This window comes from Globicephala melas, chromosome 5 (assembly GCF_963455315.2).
Source record: "Globicephala melas chromosome 5, mGloMel1.2, whole genome shotgun sequence".
NCBI lineage: Eukaryota > Metazoa > Chordata > Mammalia > Artiodactyla > Delphinidae > Globicephala > Globicephala melas.
In genome coordinates this window covers 60,974,215-60,987,763 of record NC_083318.1, presented here as the reverse complement: position 1 = coordinate 60,987,763, position 13,549 = coordinate 60,974,215, and the positions used below count along the sequence as shown (strand labels likewise).

Below are 13,549 nucleotides of genomic sequence, written 5' to 3'. Positions count from 1 at the left end.
AAAATTTTAGATAGGTAATGAAATATGAACATACCCTCAGGTATATATATGTAGTGTTATATATATGGTACTGCTACTTGAACGGAATTTCTGCTAATAGATATGAGGTGAATTTAAGATAACTGACTTTGGTTTCCATTTGTTATGTTGTCCTGAAAGCCAGTCTCCCATCTTTTCCTGATGAGTTTTTGAATATCATGTTAATATTAGGGAATTCATTACAACCAGATGTCTTGCTTGGTGGGTTTGTGTTATCCATTTAATGATAATTGTGGCATTGAGGTTTTAACTACATTCACTTGATTAAACATTCTCAAGTCGGGGTATAGCAAGAGACTCATTCCCCCAACATAACGTTCCCTCGTGTCTGGCATGGGAATGAAACTCTAACAGAATTTAAATAGACCTCATAGGGCTCTGGCTTGTGTGGTGCAGCAGGATGGAGGTGGTGGCCTGCTGTTTCTCTGGTTCTGTATCTGGCCAAACTCTGCATCTGGTGTTTCCCTGGAAATCTGGTGCCAATGTCATACAATGCCACATCTGTTTTCCACAAATGTCTAAGCACCGAGTTCTTACATTCCTGGCCTGGAAACCTGGCATCTGGTGTTTCCAAAAATAAGTTTGAGATTTCAGCGAATTTGGGGTTAACAAACCCTTCTTTAATTTTGCTGTTTAGGAATCAAACGGTTGTTTTGCTCTTTCACTTTGTAGTTTTAAAAGGTAGTTTGAGCCAGGTTCTGTCGCTACGCATTTGTACAAATAACCCATTTCAGTGTCGTGGTAAATATTTGCCGCTAATTCTAATCTGAATGTTGAATATGGAATCATTGGTGTGAATACTTTCAGTCACTGTAAATAAAATGGATATATTCTCATTGAAGACAAATTCTGTATTTAGAACCCTCAAATCAGGGGACTGTCTGGATGTATCAGACCCCCAACGTGTATTTCTTTATTCAGTTTTTATAGCAATGCTATATAAGGTAGATAGTACTATCTTTTCATAAATGAGGAAATGGAGGTCTAGGTGAATTAAGGACCTTGCCAGTAGTCATACAGCCAGTAAATGGATCAGCAAAGATTCTCCCCCAGTTCTGACTCTTGGTGCCCACATCATCATCATCACCTTTGCAACATCAGACCTGCTCTGCCAAGTGTGGCCATTCATGCTCTTTGAGATCCTACATAGTATGACAGCAAATTAACTGTAAAATACAGTTTACTCCAGAATCTGTTTTTAGCTTTACGTTTTCTGTAACAATATATTTCTACCTATTGAATTTCTACGCTATTGTTTTTTTTCAATGCCGTTTATAGGGTTTTAAAGGTTGAAGTTTGGCATGTTCCCGACTCGTGCTTATTTTTCAAAATGAGAATAGTACTCACAATCAGATTGTAGTTAATGGGTAATTTAATTTTCTTGAAAGTTTAACACTCACATTCCATGCCATTCTACAAAATTTATACATGCCTGCTAGTTATTCTTAAGCATGCATTTTCTTGTAATTAACTTTTTAATAGGTAATATGTTCGGTTGCCTTCAAATTCAAGAGGTATAAAATAACAATAGTAATAACAGTTAACTGAGAGTATGTATCTGCTCTGCCTTCTTCGCAGGATTGTTAAGAAAATCAAATAAGAGTTCATAGCTGTTTGTAAGCTTCAGAGCCCTACACCAACAGATATTAAATCAGTTATGGAGTGTATATGCTTAATGAAGACCAATGCTTTTAAAGCTTTGGACGTTAGCAGAAGGGTTGGAATACAGGACAAATAGGTTCTTGACAATCCAGTGTGTCACTGTGTTCTGACCAGCCTATTTTTAACCACTAGCCTTAATAATTTCAAATGGTTTTTGTATAATCTGACTGCATGCTTTTTTTTTGCTCTGCAGAAGGCAGAGAGAAATGTTTGTATCCTGATATTTAAGTGCTGTAGACTCATACTGTCTAGATTCTACAGCTGGTTCTGCCGTCTAATTCAGTGTTTCTCAGTATTGGCTAGGTATGAGAATCATATGGTGGTAGTTTTGTTTTGCTTTTTTTTTTTTAACTGAAAATCCTTAGTCAAGCCCTCTGATTCATGGGATCAGGAAGCTCAGGGTGGGAGGAAGAGATCAACACAGGTAATTTTGATGAGCATCTAGGAGCGAGATATGTTCTAAACATGTTCTAAAGACTGCGTGAAAAGATGGCTTAATGTCACCACAAATATTTTTAGTAAGAAATGCAGTTGTTTCCTATTTAATAGCTTTCAAGAGCACTGACATTTATTTTGTTACTCTGCTGTACATTTTACAGTCCATTTGTGCCGGTGAGTTCAGGGGATACTCTAATTACTCAAAACCATATGGCCATGGCAAGCAGCTGATAAATGGGTTACAGTTTCTTTCCAGGCTACAAAATCATCTTTGCCTTGCTTGGGAGAAATCTGGGGCCTTGAGCCAACCCTCACTTGTTTTATTTTTAACAGAAGTCGCAGCTTTATATGTAGATACTTCACGACTTGCTTGTCGAAGTGAGGTACCATCTCTTCAGGCTGGAGCCTTGATAAGGCTCATCAGTTTCCATCCAAGGTTGTCAGTCTTACCATCTGCTAGTCTGATGGTCTGAGTCTGTATCTCCGCCCTTAGTAACACGCGGTACCTGCAGGCCAGGCCCCCATCAGAGAATAATAAGCGGGAGTAGTCTGATAGCCAGGTCTGGTCAAAAGCTGCATCACAGAGAATTGTTTGAAGAAGATGCAGCCTGACTGTTTTATTCTAGAGGTACCCCCATATCAAGCTGAGCCATCAGAAAGCTGTTTCTAAAATATCTTACCTGGCTACCCCTACTTTATTTTCTGATTTATAAAAGAGAGTTTGAATTTCTAATCACATGCCCTGGGAGTTTCTCCAATAGTTACATTATCCAGCAGGAGCATTGGTATAGATAACTGAGAATCTGTTTTCTTTAATTTGATAATTATAAGTTTAACTCGATACCAATATGCTAAAACTTATTAAAATGGGACAGGTTGGAAAAGTTTGATTCTCCTCCTCCATATAGTACTGTTTTTTGTTAGGTGGGCTTATGATACAAAGTGGAAGTATATCACCTTCCAAGTATTTCACAACACCTAGCATGTCTCTGCATCTTTTATATTCCTGGCTCAATTTCTGGCTTGTTTCTCCCAACAAAATTAACCATTGTTCTTTCATCAGAAAAAATCATACTCAAGTTACAAATGGGTCATTTCTTCATTCTAACTAAAAACTTGTACATTTTTAAAAATATGAAGTGAAACTTTTCTGCAGTTTGTGAATGGAAACCCTCTACGAATGGGGGAAATTTGTTATAATGTTGTTTTATTCCACTTATTTTATCAACCAGGAATGTATTAGTATCAGATGACAAAAACCTGAAGGATAGTTTAAATAGACAGGGATTTGTTTTAACAAATCTCTTGCTAATGCCATCAGAGAACAAGATTCTTCCTATTTTTTTTCTCCTCACTCTGGCATCCTTACAGTACAAGAATTTGTCCTCAGGCTTTTCATCTCAAGGATGCTTATTACATTCTAAAATGGCTTTGTGCTTCTAGTTGTTGTTTCCGGAGAAGATGGAAAGGCAAGGAATGAAAGTCTTTTCTTTGAAGATGTGTCTCTCCACCCCCCTTCTCTTGCCCCCCAGGCCAGGAATTATTTATATTTTATTGACCATAAGTATGACATATGTTCACTCCTAGCTGCAAGGGAGATAGGAAAATAGTACTTTTGCTTTTAGCTTGTACAACAGGAGAGACAAAGAGAAGACCTGTGAATTGTTTCTTTCACAGTCTCTGCCAGAAGTGTCCTTCCTGAAAGTGGACCAATATTTTTTGCAGTCGTCTTTAGTATGGCTACTTTTTCCTAGTCATAATTTAATTTAGGAATTCAGAACACATTTAATCTGAACCTGTTCACATAGATAATTCATTTTTCAAGGTACAGATTAATTATATTTTTAAGGTGTGAGATGGTTGATAAATCAAATTCCAGAACCCTTATGGCTAGATAATATATTGCAAACTTTAATGCTTCGAAGGCAGACTTTGTAGCCTTTTGAACAGTTTCTAATTTTGGTAGATCAAGCTGAACATAGTGGCTGTAGGTGCTGAACCAATGGCAGCTTTCATACGAAAATAGCATTAGAGGAGCTTTTAAAGAATCTAATTGAAGGAAGAAGAAAGTAATAAAATATTGGAAATGAGATAAAATTGTAATATAAGTAGTGCTTTTGGTTGAGACCAAATGAGGAAAATAATGTGACAGAGCAGAGGTAACGACATACAGCAGAACAAAGAGTGAGCAGTCAGACGGCTTGGGTTTCAGTCCCTTTCTACCATGTACAGCCAGCCGCACTTTCCGCCTCACTTTACCTTTTTGAGCCTCGGTTTTCCCTTCTTTTCATCTAAATAGTAATTATACCAGCCTCACAGTGTCATCTGGCTCCCCCAACTGGAAAACGGCTGGGCACATGGTAAGGATTAGTTCACTGTTAGTTCCCTTTTTTAAATGGCTAAAGGTGAAAAAGTGCCTAACTGTTAACAGGTATATGTAGTTCAAGATCTATGTCCTAGTCAACTTATGTTTCATGTGAAGAGACCCTTGCTTTATTAATAGCCTGTCAAGCTTCAAATGCTATCGTGTTACCATGTATTGAAAGTGACTACCTTTTATAAAACCACTCTCAATCCATTTTTAATGAAATAATTCCATCTTTATATGTTGTAGTAAAATTTGATGAGATTTATTAAATTTTAGAGAATATAAATGCACTTTCAAAAATCCACATTTTTGTTTATAATTTTTTTGTTTTTCTCCAAACTAGGATTTTAAGAGTGGACTTGGTATTACCATAATTCCTATGAATGTAGCAAATGTAAAGCAAGTGGACCGAACTGTGAAACAGTCTTTTGAAATAATCACTCCCTATAGGAGTTTTAGGTAAGTTATATTTAAACATTTTTTGTTTGTACTACTACAGGAAATCTTGAGTGATCCCCTTGTACGTTGCCAGTGGTGATTTTACTTCTTAGAGGATACTTAATAAAATTATGTTCTTACTTTTTCATATTGTATAATTTATTAGCCAGTATATAAAAATGTGCCAATAGGCACATGAAAAGATGCTCAATATCACTGATTATTAGAGGTACACAAATCAAAACTACAGTGAGGTATCACCTCACACCAGTCAGAATGGTCATCATTAAAAAGTCTACAAATAATAAATGCTGGAGAGGGTGTGGAGAAAAGGGAACCCTCCTGCACTGTTGTGGGAATATAAATTGGGGCAGCCACTATGGAAAAGAGCATGGAGGTTCCTTAAAAAACTAAAAATAGAGTTACCACATGATCCTACAATCTCACTCCTGGGCATATATCTGGAGAAAACTCTAATTTGAAAATATACATGCACCCCAGTGTTCACTGCAGCACTATTTACAATAGCCAAGACATGGAAGCAACCTAAATGTCCATGGAGAGATGAATGGGTAAAGAAGATGTGGTATATATATATACAATGGAATATTACTCAGCCATAAAAATAATGAAATCTTGCCATTTGCAGCAACACAGATGGACCTAGAGATTATCATACTAAGTGAAGACAAAGACAAATATCATATGATATTGCTTATATGTGGAATCTTAAAAAAAATGATACAAATTAACTTATTTACAAAACAGAAACAGACTCACAGACATAGAAAACAGACTTATGGTTACCAAAGGGGATGCTGGGGAGGTAAATTAGGAATTTGGGATTAACATATACACACTACTATATATAGAATCGATAAACAACAAGTACCTACTGTATAGCACAGGAAACTATATTCAAGTACCTACTGTATAGCACAGGAAACTATATTTAATATTTTGTAATAACTTATAATGGAAAAGAATATGAAAAAATATATGTATATATATAAAACTGAATCACTCTGCTGTACACCTGAAACAAAGAAAAAGTTTATGTTTTTACTTTTTCATATCGTGTAATTTATTATCCAGTGTATAATAACACCTTGAAAAAGTGATTTGAATAATCATACAACCTGAAAGATACTAATTTCATGAGATTTGTGTAGTTTCTTTTCATAATACCTCTTTTTCTTAGAAGGCTTGGTGATTTTTGATCCAGAAACATGTGAAAAATTACTTTATTTTGAAGGTATATAAAATAAAAAGAGAGATTACATTGTCTTTAAGCTGTATTGTTATTTTGCCCTCTTTTAGCCTAACCAAATACAGTCTGTCCTTTAAGAGCAATCCCTAATTACAACTGCTCCGTGATTTCCTAAAAGTAACCTCAGCTCAAAATGTTGCTGAATTTAATGGATCTCATAGCACGTATGATCAAATACCTTAGCATTTTGATACATGTCTTGTATTATGGCACTCTGGTAATTGCTTTATTATGACAATGAAACAGAAAACTTAATGTGTGTTCTTAATATGTGTTAATAATCTGTAATGACTCTCTGGGTGCACCACTCTCCCAGCACCTCAATGTGTTCATCACCCTGAAAGCTCTTCGAACCCTGTTGTTTGGGGGATTTTTTTTTTTTTTTCCCTCGGCATGTGGGATCTTCCTGGACCGGGGCACGGACCCGTGTCCCCTGCATCGGCAGGCGGACTCTCAACCACAGCGCCACCAGGGAAGCCCTGTGTTTGGGGGATGTGTGTTATGGAGGTTTCATTTCATAGGTAAGATTGATGAAATCCTGGGCCATTGGTGATTAACTCCACCAGCCTCTCTCTCCTTCCCAGAGGTCACGGGGTAGGGCTGGTTGAAAGTTCCAAGTCTGTAGTCACATCTTGGTCTTCTGCTGACCAGCTCCCATCCTGAAGCTGTCTAGCCTTCAGCCACAAGCTTTCTCATTAGCGTATAAAGGACTTTTATCATTCAGGGTATTCCAAGGGTTTGGGAAACTATATACCAGGAACCAGGGACTAAGACCAAATATCTATTTTCTATTGTACCATATGGGCTCTGACCAATCTCTATAGAGAAGCAGAAACAACTAAGGAATTTATCAATATTATAGTGATGATGGAACCATGAAGTGATTCAAAAAATATAATCCATGTAGGCCACTCAATTTCTTTATAGATTACAGAGAAAATGTTAATCCTCTGTTGTTTTCATTGTCTCTCAAAGCATTTTCATCTTCAGAACAGAAAATTTCAGTATTAAGCATCATTTTGTGGGTCACTGACTGAGTTTGGAGCACTTGTATGTAGCACATTTTCTGGCACATTATAAGTACTCAGTAAATATTTCCTGAAAGAGTGAACTGATGTTTTAATGTTTTATTCCTTCACTCAGGCACCCAATAAACACTAAGAATTACATGGCTAAAAATGAGTTAGAATTCTGTTAGAATACTAATCACTTAAAACTTTTTTGATTTCTCAGTTTCTTAAAGCCATCTGGACATTCTTCTATTTTAAAAACAAGAATCTATTTTTAAGACAAAAAATAAAAATTTCTCGTGGGTGTTTTTGATAACTTAGTTTCAGACTATGGCATATTTTCTTGGCAAAATAAGCCAATGGTCCTGAAACTCTGCCAGTCTCTTATTGATTATTATGTAACCACTGCTTAGGAAGCATGACTTCTCTTTTAAGCTTTTGACCTAACAAGGTGATTTTTATATCCTGGTCAGAAAAGTGTGTATGTTAATTTTGGTTCAAGATAGGTAAACAAAGTCATAAGCAATGTGGAAAGTTAAAGGAAAAAAATAGATTTCTCAATGAGATGATTTTTAACAGAAAAGACTCCAACCGCCTGGAAGGCATATTTTTCAGCAGCTGTTTAATTTATGAGTGAAATGAATATGCAAACTGAACATACTGCTTAATTGGCTTTTACAAGGGAGATCGATAATGCAGAAACGTTCATTGTTTCAGCTTTACAGCCGAGTCTGAAAAAGAGAAACAAGAGTGGATTGAAGCCGTGCAGCAATCGATAGCAGAAACTCTCTCTGATTATGAAGTAGCTGAGAAGATTTGGTTCAATGAGTCCAACAGGAGCTGTGCAGATTGTAAAGCCCCAAATCCTGACTGGGCATCCATCAATCTCTGTGTTGTCATCTGTAAGAAGTGTGCAGGTAATTAGAGATAAGTTATGCTCATCACTGTTTGGTGACAGATTGGCACTGAATGCTCTTTAGTGTCGTATATACTGTGTCCCACCTAATGGCTATGAAAAATAAAGACAGAGAAAATTTATTACATTTAAATCAAATTTAGAAATATCATTCTAAACTTCTCTTATGCATGACTTAAATATAAAAATTGATTTTTAAGCATGTAATCATTTTTTTGTGCCTGCTGGCCCATGTATGGATTTTAAAAAGACAATGCTGAAATTTTTAGGTTTTGGATGAATGTGTTTCAGAATGCACCCTGAACACGCTTGCACTTCGTATGATTTGTCCCTTTTTCCTCAGTCATATTTTGTAAGATCTATTTTTCACATCAATCTGCTCTGTGCTCTAATCTTGGTTCACCAGATCTGAATTTTTATATAGAAGCGTTTTCCAGGTGTATTGAAGTTTATGAAAGTAACCAGTACTGTGACTAATTTTCTTCTTGTGATCTTATACCTTACACCTTTATACCTTATACCTTACACCTTACACCTTATACCTTTGACAGCTCCTTGTATTTGGGAGGTAAGACAGCTGTCCAAGTGAGTAGAGGGAATGGACCCTAGCTTAGGTATGCGACCGTGGAGGTCTTGGAAAAAGTTAGCTACAACCTAAACTTTCCTTCAGCTTTTCAGCTCTACCAGGTACTGTGCTGTTCCTGGGAATTGAAATGCTCTGTAAGACAAGACATGACATTTCCTGCACAAATATATAAATAGTAATTGCAATAGAGTGTGATAAGGGCAGGAATAGTGTTGAGCACAGGTTTCACTGAGAGAATGCAGAGGAAGAGCACCTCAGAGCAAAGACAGGACAGCTGCTTCAAGCCCTTCAGACTTTTCTAGAGCTCTGTGCTACCACATTTGTCATCACACTGAGCTGATCACCTACATCAATAACAAGCATCAGTTAATCCTCCTTGACTTCGTATTTTTTCCTAACCTCTTCTCCTCTCCAGTCTCACTGGAAGAGATAGCGTTTGTGTTGTTTAAGGCTGCTCTGTCTACATATGTTCCCTTCCTTTCCTCTCTTCTCAGGATCCTCACCCTGTCACTTATTCACTCTCTGTGTAAGTACGGTTGGTCCTCCATATTCATGGTTCTACATCAAACAACTGTGGATCAAAAATATTTGAAAAACAAAAATTTACAGGAAGTTCAAAAAAGCAAAATTTGAATTTGCATGTACCAGCAACTATTACATAACATTTTATTAGGTATTAAAAGTAATCTAGGGGGGCTTTCCTGGTGGCGCAGTGGTTGAGAGTCCGCCTGCTGATGCAGGGGACTCGGGTTCGTGCCCCGGTCCGGGAGGATCCTACATGCTGCGGAGCAGCTGGGCCCGTGAGCCATGGCCGCTGAGCCTGCGTGTCCGGAGCCTGTGTTCCACAACGGGAGAGGCCACAACAGTGAGAGGCCCGCATACCGCAAAAAAAAAAAAAGAAAAAAGAAAAAAAAAAGTAATCTAGACATGAATTAAAGTATACAAGGATGTGTGTGGGTTATATGCAGATACTATGGCCATTTTATACAAGGGATTTGAGCATCCTCGGATTTTGGTATCTGTGGGTGGTCCTAGTGCCATTCTGAGATACCGAGGGACAACTGTATTGAACTATGGTTTATTTGGTTCAGCATATAAACTTGCATAATTCTGTTAACACCAGCTTTCTGAAAACTTACTATTCTCTTACATATCATTCTCTGTTCCTTTTTCCTTTCATAGACAAGACACTTTCAAGCGTAGTGGTCTGCACAGGTTTTCTTTAACTTCCTAGTGTATCATCAGCATCCTGTAATCAGTCTTCGTTTCTCTTGCCTCCAGTAAAAATATTTTCACCACATTTACCAGTGTATTTTACCTCTCAGTTTCTGTGTGGTCAGTTCCTATCTTCTCTGCCTTCTCTGCAGTATTTGACACTCTTGACCAATCTGTCGCTCAGTGACTTTCCATCCTCCCACAACTTCCGACACACCATTTTCTGTTAGTGTGCTCTTACTACTCTGGTCATCCTTTTCCAGGTTACTTTTCCTTTGCCTGCTCCTAAAATACGTGTGTTCCCTTGGATTATATCCTAAGCTTTCTTTCACTCTGATGTTCCTGAGTGAGGTTGTCATTTGAATTCAATACTCATTTTTAAGCAGGGGATTCTCACTCTGTTGGAAACTCTACTCTTATAGCTCCTGCTAGATTCTCAACTTGGATTTGCCCAAGATACCTCAAAATTAACATGATAAAATGGAGCTCTCATTGCTGCCCAGCTCATTACATTAAACTGTATATTCTCCTATATTCCAAATCTTGGTCAGAAGCAATACTATCTACCATACACTGAAGCCTAAACCTTGAGAGACCCTCTTGACCCTTCCTCTTTCCTTAAAGCCCACCAGGTCCCATCAGTTTTATCTTCTGATATCTCTAAATCTGTTCTCCACATTATTTCTTTTCCTGCTGCCGCAAGTCAGATTCTTTCCTAGGCTACTCCAGCATCCCTTCTTCCTGCATGCTTTTGAGCTTGACTCCTTTTGGTGTTTCCTTTCTGTAGTCTTCGTAAGTGCAAACCTATGCAGGTTCTTGCCATGGTAATTCTAGGGCTTTGTGCTCTGAGTAGTTTCCTTCTCAAAGAATGGAGGAAAGGAACCTATGTAATGTAGAGAAAGTAATGAGAGGAATGAGCTTTCTCATGCACATTAGGCAAAAGGTCCTTAAGATCAAGGATGATGTCTTATATACCTTTTTTCTATCTCAGCTTAGAAAGAGTCTGACATATGCCTGAATGCCCAGTAATGGCTGAATGATGATTTATACAGCAGAATTAAATTGATTATGATAGAATGCTGGGCATTCTCTTCCAGGCATAATAGTAGAATAAAGAATCGACTTTAGATTTTTAAGTAGGCATTTATTGCAGTTGTAGCTAGTTTTTTTTAAGAGTAAAGGGATGATATCTGTATTCACTCACATAGGTATAATTTACACAGACCCATTATAAAATGTTTTCAGTGACCTACAATTTCTAGTTAATTACCAAACAATGAAAAATATATATATACGTATATACACATACACACATGCACACATACATGCATATGTACACACACATATACACACATGTACATGTATACACACTTTTTAAAAGTGTAATTTTATACCAGTACAGGGTGGTGATGGTGATTTCTGTTATCTTCAATGTGGTTGGTTATGATTCCTGTATGATTACCACCACTACTGTAGGGTGGAAAGTAGGTATTGGTTTGTTTTAAGTTCAAAAGATATATTAATCCACACATACCTATACACGTCCATATACACTTTTCTTTTTAAAGGTAAAATACGTTTACATACAAATTCAAATAGAAATCTATTGTTTTTTGACTTCAGGGCAACATAGATCTTTAGGACCAAAAGATTCCAAGGTTAGAAGTCTGAAAATGGATGCCAGCATTTGGAGCAATGAACTCATTGAGGTGAGTCCGACTTGACTGTGGTGGTGGTCAGCAGAGGTCCAGGAGGAGGTGTGCAGTGGGGTGGTGTGGTTACTTTAAGAGATCTCTGATCAAGTTCTCACCACATTATAAAAATGGCTTATAGCCTGTTTGATAGTAGTAACTTTCTACTTTAACTTTCCGAATGCTTCCTAAATGAGACAGTTATTTTAAAAATAAAAAATACAAGGAGCTTTAATAGTAATAACTACTTGGGGCTTCTCTGGTGGCGCAGTGGTTGAGAGTCCGCCTGCCGATGCAGGGGACACGGGTTCGTGCCCCGGTGCGGGAAGATCCCACATGCCGTGGAGCGGCTGGGCCCGTGAGCCATGGCCGCTGAGCCTGCGCGTCCGGAGCCTGTGCTCCACAACGGGAGAGGCCACAAAAGTGAGAGGCCCACGTACTGCAAAAAAAAAAAAAAAATAGTAATAACTACTCTTAAAGGCTTGACAGCTTTTTTTAAAGCCAGAATTGACTTTCTTTCTTTTTAACCCAGCATGGATAAAATACCAGAAAAGTGAATGAAAAAATTTGGCAAAATCGACTATTCTTTATCTTGGCCATGCTCTGTCAGTAACTGAGATCATGTCTAACTTGCTGTCTCCTGTATCCATTCTCTGCTCAGGTGTCTGTACCACTCACTGTCAACCACGTTAGCCCACCTACTCAGCCATTTTAAATGAATCTGTCTCAATGTGAGCTACCTTCAAAAAGTAATATATATACTACCAAACGTAAAATAGATGGCTAGTGGGAAGCAGCCGCATAGCACAGGGAGATCAGCTCAGTACTTTGTGACCACCTACAGGGGTGGGATAGGGAGGGTGGGAGGGAGACGCAAGAGGGAGGAGATATGGGGCTATATGTATATGTATAGCTGATTCACTTTGTTATACAGCAGAAACTAACACACCATTGAAAAGCAATTATACCCCAATAAAGATGTTAAAAAAAAAGTAATAATGCTTTTGCTGCAATTTGTGTTGCTTGCAGTTTCTTTTCTAGCTATTCTTTTACCACTATTACGAGCAGCTAGACTATTTAAAATAGAAATAGTATCTGCTTTCACACTCCATCTTCTGGAAAAAGTTGGGTCTTGTATTTTGCATATTTTGTACCAAGCTATGCTTTAATGTCATGTGAGTCAGTTTTCTGCAGATTCAAATACATTTTGTGAATTGATATGTTTTATTTTTTTTTGATAATTCAGCTTTTTATTGTCATTGGAAACAAAAGAGCTAATGACTTTTGGGCTGGTAGTCTTCAAAAAGATGAAGAATTACACGTGGACTCTCCAGTAGAAAAGAGAAAAAACTTTATCACTCAGAAATACAAAGAAGGAAGATTCAGAAAAACCCTTTGGGCATCTCTTACCAAGGAAGAATTAAATAAGGTAACCAATGAAATGTAACAAAAAACATGGATATTAAGGTCTTTTTAAATATATGCCAAGGGTTTTGAAAAAAAGTTTAAAAAAATTTTTTGCTATTGCATAATATTATTGTTTAATTTTATTTCCTTTTGTGAGATTGTGCCATTGTTTTCTTTTCCTTCATTTCACTTGAGGATTCGTTATCAATAGCGAATAAACTTCTGTCCCTAACTGAAGTTTCTATCTGACGTAGTTTCTATCTGACGTAGGCCATTAAAACATTTCTACCTACGTCTATCTGACGTAGTTTCTATCTGACGTAGGCCATTAAAACACACCATTTAAAAGTTCGACAATTTTCCCCATTTTAGGGACAGGATACTGAACATAACTTCAGCCAGTACATTGTTGACTTGCTATCACCAAAATTAACTTCATTTACTCAATTAATTTATTTTTAAAAGCAGTAGTTTGTTTAGTGCCATTGATTTGAAGTGTCGTTTGCCTT

At 37.3% G+C, this 13,549-nt stretch overlaps 1 protein-coding gene across 5 annotated transcripts in view; it reads left to right on the top strand.

The window, feature by feature from the left end:
- ARAP2 (ArfGAP with RhoGAP domain, ankyrin repeat and PH domain 2) overlaps positions 1–13,549 on the top strand; it is a 199,575-nt gene that overhangs the window by 78,342 nt on the left and 107,684 nt on the right. For all 5 annotated transcript variants that reach the window (XM_060299232.1, XM_030881005.2, XM_060299231.1 and 2 more), the window contains exons 10-13: positions 4,851–4,966; positions 7,943–8,142; positions 11,566–11,651; positions 12,880–13,062. In XM_060299232.1, the coding sequence (XP_060155215.1) occupies positions 4,851–4,966; positions 7,943–8,142; positions 11,566–11,651; positions 12,880–13,062 (585 nt within the window). The remainder of the gene's footprint in view (positions 1–4,850; positions 4,967–7,942; positions 8,143–11,565; positions 11,652–12,879; positions 13,063–13,549) is intronic.